Here is a 9,237-nt window from a genome sequence, read left to right as displayed (position 1 = left end):
GGGGGGGGTGGGCTTTCTTGCTGCCCCCGGGGAGCGATAGAGGCCCTGCACATGCCTGGGGCTGACTGCCTGGTGCAGTGTGCGTGGGGATGTGGACAGATCTGTCTGTTTGAATCCTAAACCCTGTCAAAAGGCGGGAAATAAATATTCTGGGAATTCTCCATTGCCTGGGAGGCTCTTGGCAAACCCTGCTCCTGGTGGCAAGGTGGATGTGCCAGCAGGGCTGCCTGCAGCAGGGCCTGGGCCTGCCAGCTGGAGAGAAGAGGTTGCTACAGGCTGGGTTTTCCATCCTGGCTTGTGGCAGATCTCTGGGGCTGTCGGTCAGGGCCGCAGCACCTGGTTCGAGACGCGGGCGGAGCTTGGGCAGAGTTTGGCGCTGAGCGGCACCGTCTCTCCTGCAGGCAGTACGTGCGGGACGCGGTCGTGGGCAGCATGGGGCTGAAGCCAACGGGCAGGCTGTGCAGCGTCACCAAAGCCCGGGGGCTGCGGGCCTGCAGGTATGGCCGGGATGCTGGATGGGGGCTCCCGAGGGGACGTGGGGTGACAGAGACCCGAGCGAGCGGCTCTGGTGCGCAGGCTTGGCTTTGCAGGGCTGGCCTGACACTCTCTGCAGCTCAGGGGAAGAGGCAGAGGGTGTAGGGAAGATGTTTGAAGGCCCCAGCACTGCAGCTGGAGGTTCCCTGAGGGGATCTGGCATCCAGACACGCTCCACATCGTGCTTCCTCGCCCAGGCTCACCGGGTGCTGCTTTCCTCATCCAGGCCGGCGGCAGAGCCGGCACAGCAGAGCTGGGGGCTCCGGGCTGTGGGGCAGAGCCCTACAGGCTCCGCTCAGATGCTGGGGGGTAAAAGGTGCGTCCCAGCTCTGAACTGGGACAGCAAAACTGGGGGTTTGGTGGCACCGCAGCACCAGCCACAAAATCCCTCATGCAGGTGAATTCTGTGCTGGTGAGTCCCCTCGGCTCGTCTGGGCTCCCTCCGTCCCCTCGCAGTGCTGGGCTGGGGAGGGTGGGACAGAATCTGGGTCACTGCCCCCTCTCTCAGGGCAGCTCTGCTGCCTGTTCCTGCCTGACAGGGGAAACAATGGTCCCTGTTGTTTTCTAGAGGGAAGTTAAGAGACACCATTCTGGACTGGGAAGATTCCCTGCCCGACCGCGACCTCACGCTGGCGGACGAAGCCTGCAGGTACCCGTGGTGGCTGCGGACACCTGCGGCTCGCGGTGCCCCGGGGAGGTTGCCCAGGCTCCCCATCCTCTGCCCACACCACAGTGGCCCTTGGGCTGACCCTGCCTGGCTCCGTGCGTCATGTTTTGTGCCTCGCAGCCCTGAGGCCGTCCCCACAGCCCAGCAACACCCAGTTCTCACCCCAAAAAGTGGCCAAGAGAAACCACTGCAAATTCTGGCCACGGCTTGGGAAGCTTCTAGAGTCTACACCAGAGCAGGGTGGGAGAAGCAGCCTGCAAAAAGCCACAGCTTTTTCTCTGTTCTGGATGTTTTGTCTCCTCCCTGCAGGAAAGCTGATCTCTCCATCACTCTGGGGACCTCTCTGCAGATCAAACCCAGCGGCAACCTCCCGCTGATCACGAAGAAGAGAGGAGGGAAGCTGGTCATAGTCAACCTACAAGCAACCAAACACGTGAGTGAGAGCGTCCTCGCTGCTCCACGCTCTGAGCTACTTGCTCCTTTCCCCTCGTGTCACTTCTTTCAGCTCCGTCACAGGTTAGTCCCTGCACATTGTCCCCTCCCAGACAACCAGATACAAGAGTGGCCTCGCTCAGCAAGTGAACAGGCTGGGCTTCCCTTGTTGGGGGATTTAAACCTGCAACTGCCAATTGCAGGTGCCAAACACCTAAAAATGGAAGATAAATCTTAAAAGCAGAATAAAAACTCAGCCCAAAGCCTGATGTATCCTCCAGTGAATTGTATATTCTGCCCAATATACAATAACTGCACACACGTGGCCCACGCCACGGGCCAGAGGTCAGTTCTTGTTCATCCCTGGTTTTGGTGCCCTGATAGTCCAAAGTCTTTGGAATAATGAGAGCTGGGGGGGTTCTGGGATGTCACCAGAGCTGCCTCGTCGCTGTCCCACTCTGTCCGGGGCTCACTGCCTGGCTCTGCGTCCCTGTCCCCAGCTCTGGGCTGTGCTCCGAGGTGGCGGAGCCCTGCCAGCCCGCGGTGTAGCCAGGACAGGAGCAGCTGAGCCACCGCCCAGGCCCTGTCCTCGTGTGCTCCCGGGGAGGGGACGTTTGTCACCCAATGCCACACTTGTCCTCCAACACCATGCTTGTCCCCCAATGCCATGCTTGTCCCCCAACACCACACTTGTCAATGCTGTGTTTATCTCCAAATGCCGTGCTTGTCCCTCAACGTCGTTTGTCCCCCGACACCGTGCTTGTCCCCCAACGTCGCGCTTGTCCCCCAACGCCGTGCTTGCCCTTGCTTCTCCCAGGACAGACAGGCCGACCTGCGCATCCACGGCTACGTCGACGATGTCATGACGAAGCTGATGAAGCACTTGGGGCTGGAGGTGCCGGAGTGGACAGGGCCGGTGGTGGTGGAACGCGCTGAGCTCACCAAGCCTGAACAACTCTTCAAATTGGAGGCTGGGGCTCGCGGGCTGCTGAAGGAGGAGCCCCTCTCCCAGCACAACGGCACGGGTGGGCTCTGCCCTGGCCTGGGGACCACGCTGGTGGAGCACCGTGACAGTCTGAAGCAGGAGTGTCCCAGCCCAGACATGGGGCCGACGACGGTGAAGAAGATGAAGGTGGAGCCTCTCCTCACCTGACCCAGACTGTTCCCTGCCTGTCTAGACACTCGTCTGTGCCGCTTTTCCTACCGACTTTTTTTTATACCCTTAAACATTGTCCCTTTTTTTATGTAAGTATTAAACACACTTGAATTGTGCGTCTTGGGGCAGCTGCACCCACCAGCCCAGGAAGGGCGTTGCCTGCTTGAAACAGGCTGAGCACCCTATTCCTTCTCTGCGAGGAGACAGTTGTGGGGTCCAGCAGAGCTCGGAGGGGCAGAGGGACGAGGGTGCTCGGGGCTGGGGCAGTGACACAATGGGGTAATCGGGGCAGCTGGTGCCATCTCAGATGAAGCCGGGGCTGGGCAGTGGTTGGGATGAGCCGCTGCACTCTCCTGGCTCAGATCTGCCCGCAGAGCCGGTCCCGCGCCTGCTGGAGATGGTCCTGGGAGGGGAGGGGACTGGTGCTGGCCAAATCCGGGACTGGTGCTGGCCAAATCCTGGCCTGGCGCAGGGCTGGGAGCTGGGGGATGGTGCCCCCCCCTCTGCCTGCTGCTCCCAGGGCAGCCCTAGGCTGGGGCTGGCCACGTGTCCCAGCTTTGTTGGACCCTGTTACCTCACAGCAGTTGGGCTCAAGCTGTCCGTGGCCCAGGGATCCTTGAAACCTTGTGGATCACCCCATATTAAACTACAACAGGTGGATTTTTTCCAAAATACCTTGTATTCAGAGATGAAAATAAAGCTTAAAAAAAAAAAAAAAAAAATAAAAAAAAAAAAAAAAAAAAAAAAAAAAGAACAAAACCAACCAGTTGCAACATCAATAGCCGACCAGCCCAGGGCCCTTCCAGTTCCCGCGTCCCCATCCTGAGCGACCCTGTGTCCCTTCCACAACTCCTGCTGTACCCAGGGGGTAGGAGCAGCCCCTTCCCTCCCAGTAAGGCCACTGGGAACCGGTCTTCTCTTCCCAGTTGACAGATAGAAGCAAAGCCAAGCAGGTCCAGCATCTGCCTGCACCTGGAGGCAGATCCTAGAGGGGTCACCCCGAGGGCTCGTCCCATAGGGGGTGAGGTGCTGAGCCACCCCATCGCACCCCCGTGGTCCCCGGGGGCTGCTCAGAGCTCCTCAGCCGGCTCCAGCACCGCGGCAGGGCCAGCCTCGGTCCAAGCCAGCGATGCCAGGCCCTGGCGCGGGGCAGCGCTGGCCCCCGACACGGTGTCAGCTCCGTCCCTGTCCCCACGGCTCAGCCCCTCTGAGGCAAGCGGCTGCGTGCCGTTACGGGGGGACACTTTGTCCAGGCGGGGGGTGAATGTGCGGCCACCGAAGGCTTCGTGCAGGGTTTCAGGGGCTTTTCCCAGACGCTCTGGCCACAGCGGCTCCGGGGGCTTCTCATCCCTGGCTTGGGGCTGTGTGTAAACCACACGGGAGGCGGCCGCGTTGTGCAGGGACCTGGAGAAAACTGAGCGCGAAGGAGGGTCAGGACCCAGCCCGGTGCCCCGAGCTCCCGGCACAGCCCCGGCGCAGCCCTCACCTCGCACGGGTCTGAAGTCACCGTCTGCTTCGGCCTTGCTGGAGGCAAAGGGGCTGATGGAGGGGAAGATGATGAGTGCGAAAGAGAGCAGCAGGACCTGGGGGCAGAGGGGGGACGTCACCGTGTGCAGCGGTGGAGGGGGACCAGGCTCTGGGACACGGCTCCCAGGGAGGGGGCTTGTGGCAGAACCAGGACTATGTCCCTCCTTCCCCTGGTGCATGTGCCCCTGCCAGCACGCCTCCATCCATCCATCCATCTGTCCATCCATCCCTTTATCCCTTTCCATCCATTCATCCATCTGTCCCCTGTCCATCCATCCATCCCTTTATTCTTATCCATCCATCCATCCATCCATCCCATCCCTCCGTTCATCTATCCATCCTCACGTACCTCCATCCCCTCTTCTACCCATCCAACCCTGGAGCATCCATCTGTCCTTCTGCCTTAGCACACATCTGTCCCTCTGTCCATCCCTCCATCCACCCCTGCCAGCACATCTCCAGGGCTCTGTCCCTCCCTCCCTCCCTCCCTGGAAGCGAGGAGGCCGCGGGGGGGGCGTTGGGGGCTCCACCCACCGCGATGCAGGTTCCTGTCTGCGCTGCCTTATTGCTAGACTGTACCACGAGGGCCTGGAGCTTCTTCAGCTGCTCCAGGAGGGACCTGGGGACAGGGAGAGCCCATGAGCACCCCCAAGCCCCTCCTGGCCCATAGCAGGCCTGGCTGGAGTTAGTGGGGGGGGAGTTCCAGCCCCATTCTGCCCGGGGAACACCTACGAGTTCTGCTTCTCCAGGTGCAGGACCTTCCTCTGCAGCTCCTGGTTCTGGGCCGTGCACGCCGACATCCTGGGGGGACAGGGGAAGGGGCTAATGTGGTGGGGTGACAACTGGGGAGGCTGGCAAGGAGCAGCGCGGCCATCACTGGCCAGCTGGGTGCCCAGGGTGGGAGTGGGGTGCAGGAGTGCCCAGAGCAGGGCGCTGGGGGCTGTACCGGCTCTCCAGCCCGTCGATATACTCCTTCTTCTTCTTGCGGCTCTCCTGAGCTGACTGCTTGTTCCTGATCTTCCGCCGGATCTTCTTCAGCACCCGCTCCTCGTACTGGGGGAGACGGGGCAGGGGGGTCAGCGCTGGGCGCCCCCCACCTCTGCGCCCTTCCCAGGCATGGTGGCACCCACCTTGGTGAGGGGCAGCTGCGTGGGCAGGGACACCCCCTCCTTCGCCAGCAGCTTCTTCTCGTCCTCCGTCAGCACCAGCTCCTGGAACTGCCCCTGGCTCTGCCTCAGCAGGGAGCTGGGTACCTGCGGCTGCTGCGGGGCCACCCGGGGGTCACGCCCTGCCTGACCCCAGGGACCACGGTGGGGACCGTGGTGCGGGGCCGAGGGTGGGACGGTGGCCTGGAGGGGCCGTGGGGACAAGTGTGGGGACAGGAACGGGGAGGGGATCATGGTCCAGGAAGGGACAAGGCTGGGGAGGTGAAGGGATGGGGTCACTCACGGCATCAGAGCTGCCCGAGAGCAGGAGGTCCTTGACGGTGAGGGTGCAGGATGCGGGCGGGGAGACCACGGGCAGGTCCTGGCTCTCCTCCAGGAAGAATCCGGGGTGCCACATGTCTGGGTGACGCGAGAGTGGAGGCTGTCAGCAGTCCTGTGTCCCCCTCTGTCCCCAGTGCAGGACCCCCACCTCTGCCATGGCCCAAAGCTACAGTGAATTGCTGCCACTTACCAGTCCAGTGGCCCTGGACTCTGTCCCCCCAAACTGTCCCTCTGGTCCTGCCCCCACCAAACACCCTGCGCTGCTCAGCCCACCTCAGCACCCCTAGTCCCCCCAAACCTCCCTCCTCTTCCAGTCTCCCTCACCAACACCAGTCTGCCCAGTTCACCCCAATTCCCAAGCTCTCCCCCTCCCCCTGGCTCCTCGCCCAGTCTTCCAGACCTCCCAGTCCTCCCCAGTCTGCCCAGTTCCCTCTGGTGCCCCCAGCTACTCTCATTTCCTCACTATCCCTGAGAGAGCCCAGCTCCCCAGTGTCCCCAGTCCCTCCCCCATGGCTCACCCAGGTCGATGGAAACCTCGGGGTGCGGGACCCCAGCCCCCCCCGGGAGGGGCAGAGCGCGGCAGGGGTTGGCGTAGGGGTACAGCACCTCGCTGGGACCCCCATCATAGCACCTGGGGGGGCTGTCGAGCTGGTCAGAGGGGGGGTCCTCAGAGACCCCGCTGTCGCTGGCGGCCGGGGACCAGCTGGGCGAGTCTGACACTGAGTCCCCAGAGCCCAGGATGGAGCTGAGGAAGTCCTCACTGTCCTGGGCACTCTGCAGGGACACGGGCGCCTGTCACCCTGGGGTGCCCATCACCCTGGGGTGCCCACAGGAACTGTCTGTGCTGCTGGGTGGTCCCAGCAGCAAGGTGTGGGGATGGCGGTGTCTCCTGCCAGACCCAGGGATGAGGTGGGGATGGAACCCCCGCTCCAGCCCGGGAGACTCACCCCGTCCTTGTGCCAGGCGCCCGGCGGCACCCCCAGCTCCACGCCGCGGAGGATCCCATCCTGGCGGTCAAAGAGGAGGTCCAGCAGGTCGAGGCTGTCGAGGCTGCCCACGCCAGAGGCCATGGCTGCGAGATGGCAGGGTCAGGTCCCTCACCCAGCCCCCGAGACAACCCCCCTGCCTCCTTCCCCTCCTCCTCCAAGCTACACGGCCCCAGGGACACCCCGAATCGTGGGGCGGGCATGGAGCTGGGGAGAGGGAGCATGTTTGGGCACGAGCACACGTGTGCGGGACCACGGGGAGGTGCCTCTGCCCGCGTGTGACTGCGTGTGACCACGTGGCCCTGTGCCCGGCGGGCTGTGCCCGTGGCTGTGATGGCACACGTGTGTGCAGAGCTGTGGGTCTACATCCATGCAATGTGCACGTCTGTGCCCACGCGTGTGCCAGCAGCTGTTTGTGAGCACACGTGGACATATCTGGCAAAGCCCTGACTGCAGGAGGGCGAGAAAAGGCACGCAGGGGCTCAGGGGCATGGCAGTGGCTCCCCACCCCGCCTCATTCCAGCAGCTGAAACTCCCAAATCCTCTATTTTTCCCCCCAAGAGGACACAGGCACAGGCAGGGGCTCCCCGCAGGCACCCAGTTGCCCCAGCCCCACCGTGCTCCCCAAGTTCAGGAGCAGGATGAGCACCCACACTTGTGGGCTGGGTCAGCTCCAGAAGATCAGGTTAATCATTTTGGGTGGCAAGTGGAGGGGGAGGAGACTGCTGCCATCGGCCGGCCCCAAGGAGGGGACTCAGCCCTGCTCTGCCACTGCCACCCCAGGCGCTGCTCAAGACAGCGGACTCAGAGAAACCCAGCAGACCAACTGACCAGTTGCCCAACCGGCCAATCAGCCGTCTGACAGCCCATCTAACTGACTAGCTGACCAACCAGTTGACCAACTGACCAACCGGTTGACCAGCCCAATCAATGAACCAATCAAGAAACAGACCAAATGGTCAACCTGTTGGCTGACCAACTGATTGACTGACCAAATAACCAACCCACTGACCAACTGACTGACCAGTCAACTGTCTGATTGATTAATCAACCAACCCACCACCCAACTACGCAACCCACTCCACCCAATCACCCAACTGCTCTTCCCAACCTATTAAGCACAGACTCAAGTGGCCTTCAAGCCAGGTTTGGGGATGGTCGCCACCACCATGATGTTTGGCTGGCCAACCCCCACAAGGGGCCTTATTGTACCCTGTCCTTCATCCTCAGTCCTTCCAGTGAGCCCTGATGGCCCTGTGGGACCATCAGGAAGAGGGACCCTGTGAAGCACCGGCAGCCAGGACATACCTGTGTGAGATCCCACACGCACGGATCCGTCCTGTCTTCTCAACCCCCTCCGTGCGCTGGGGAGGAGAACGGACACTGAGACCAGCCACCTCCTCCTCCTCCTCCGTGGTGTCCTGACCCAAGTGGCAAAGTTTAAACTCCAACTGCTCAGAAATAACATCCTGGATTGCAAAATCTCCCATCCCTGATTGGGGATGGTGGTGAGCGATAGCAGGGCCGCCCCAGGGATCGACCTGCTGCGCTCCGTAACTCATTAGCCAAATGTTTTTGTCCTCCTCCGCTGAGCAGGGCAGGAGGGGCCCAGGGCTGGCGAGCGAAGTCCGAGCGCTGTGATTGCCCATGAACTTTCACCCATTTTGGGGGACAATTTCCCTTTTTTTGGTGAGCGTATCAGCATTAATCACATTTGATAGGTGTTGAGAACAACATCCGGTGAAGACGTTGCCTTGGACTCTACCACTTACGGCTTCTTCCACAACAAACCTTGGTCCCCTCCACTCCCTGTGGCCAGGGCTGACCTGGAAGCCCGAGTCCTGCTGCCTGCCCGGCCGCCGCCTGCCGGAGGGGCCGCCTGCACCCTCCGTGTCCCGGCTTCCCCCGTGGCTGTCTGGGGGCCAAACACACAACAGCTTGTTGGCCGCTGTGTTCACCCCTCCCTATCGCCCCGTGGTGAGGGTGTCAGCCCGACGGGTGTCACCCTCCAGATCCCCCGGGATCCCCTTCACGCAGGGAGGGGACGGGTGAGTAAGGCAGCGTGTGACCCAGGCGTGACGTGGGGACAAGGCCACGACCCGTTATCTACCGCTCGCTGCCCTCTGACCGGGCGGCAGCGGGGAAGACAGCCGCCCGCGCTGCCGTGCCGCTCCCCGATTTATGACTCTGCGGCGGAGACGGGAGCCCCTGGAACCGAGCAAAGGGCACCTGCTCGCCCGGCGCCGCGGTCCCCCCCGGGGGCTGCTAATTACCCGGCTTCATTAGGGGCCTCGAGCATCCCCTGGGCCTGGTGCTCGGGGTCAGGTGGGAGGGCAGCGCAGGCAGGGGATGGGGGCTCCTGATAATTACCGGGGGGGCTAATTACCGACAAGGCAATTAGCGCTCGCTCCGCCAGCACAGCCGGGAGCCGCCCGCCCCAGCCTCAGG

General features: G+C 62.4%; 3 protein-coding genes across 5 annotated transcripts in view; 2 read left to right on the top strand and 1 right to left on the bottom strand.

Moving 5' to 3' along the window:
- Nucleotides 1-2,901, top strand: part of SIRT6 (sirtuin 6) — a 6,098-nt gene extending 3,197 nt beyond the window's left edge. Inside the window, exons 4-7 of the mRNA XM_026865129.1 lie at nt 402-497; nt 1,103-1,183; nt 1,511-1,634; nt 2,451-2,901. Coding sequence (XP_026720930.1) covers nt 402-497; nt 1,103-1,183; nt 1,511-1,634; nt 2,451-2,786 — 637 coding nt within the window. The 3' untranslated portion in view covers nt 2,787-2,901. The remainder of the gene's footprint in view (nt 1-401; nt 498-1,102; nt 1,184-1,510; nt 1,635-2,450) is intronic.
- A 677-nt stretch (nt 2,902-3,578) lies between these two features.
- Nucleotides 3,579-9,200, bottom strand: CREB3L3 (cAMP responsive element binding protein 3 like 3). Of its 3 annotated transcripts, XM_026865128.1 has the most exons (11): nt 9,063-9,200; nt 8,098-8,210; nt 6,751-6,875; nt 6,322-6,577; nt 5,766-5,881; nt 5,447-5,578; nt 5,263-5,369; nt 5,049-5,117; nt 4,851-4,935; nt 4,276-4,372; nt 3,579-4,203 (listed from the first exon to the last, which is right to left on the bottom strand). In XM_026865128.1, the coding sequence occupies exons 1-11, from the start codon at nt 9,086-9,088 to the stop codon at nt 3,860-3,862; spliced, it is 1,470 nt and encodes a 489-aa protein (XP_026720929.1). In that variant the 5' UTR covers nt 9,089-9,200; the 3' UTR covers nt 3,579-3,859. The 3 variants fall into 3 exon arrangements, with proteins under 3 accessions (XP_026720929.1, XP_026720927.1, XP_026720928.1); XM_026865126.1 differs by lacking the exon at nt 9,063-9,200 and having other exon boundaries at nt 8,098-8,623; XM_026865127.1 differs by lacking the exon at nt 9,063-9,200 and having other exon boundaries at nt 5,447-5,575; nt 8,098-8,623.
- Nucleotides 9,139-9,237, top strand: part of MAP2K2 (mitogen-activated protein kinase kinase 2) — a 10,008-nt gene continuing 9,909 nt past the window's right edge. Inside the window, exon 1 of the mRNA XM_026865159.1 lies at nt 9,139-9,166. Coding sequence (XP_026720960.1) covers nt 9,139-9,166 — 28 coding nt within the window. The remainder of the gene's footprint in view (nt 9,167-9,237) is intronic.

This window comes from Athene cunicularia (assembly GCF_003259725.1).
Source record: "Athene cunicularia isolate RWA chromosome 28 unlocalized genomic scaffold, athCun1 chr28_part2, whole genome shotgun sequence".
In the NCBI taxonomy this organism is placed as follows: domain Eukaryota; kingdom Metazoa; phylum Chordata; class Aves; order Strigiformes; family Strigidae; genus Athene; species Athene cunicularia.
The sequence above is the reverse complement of the archived record's forward strand: the minus strand, read 5'-3'. Positions and strand labels throughout refer to the sequence as shown.

Coding starts and splice junctions, on each gene's coding strand:
- CREB3L3 (XM_026865126.1), bottom strand. CDS start 8,257: ATGTTATTTCTGAGCAGTTGGAGTTTAAACTTTGCCACTTGGGTCAGG. Junction 6,578..6,750: donor GCGCCTGGCACAAGGACGGG/GTGAGTCTCCCG, acceptor GTGTCCCTGCAG/AGTGCCCAGGACAGTGAGGA. Junction 5,118..5,262: donor ATCGACGGGCTGGAGAGCCG/GTACAGCCCCCA, acceptor CTGTCCCCCCAG/GATGTCGGCGTGCACGGCCC.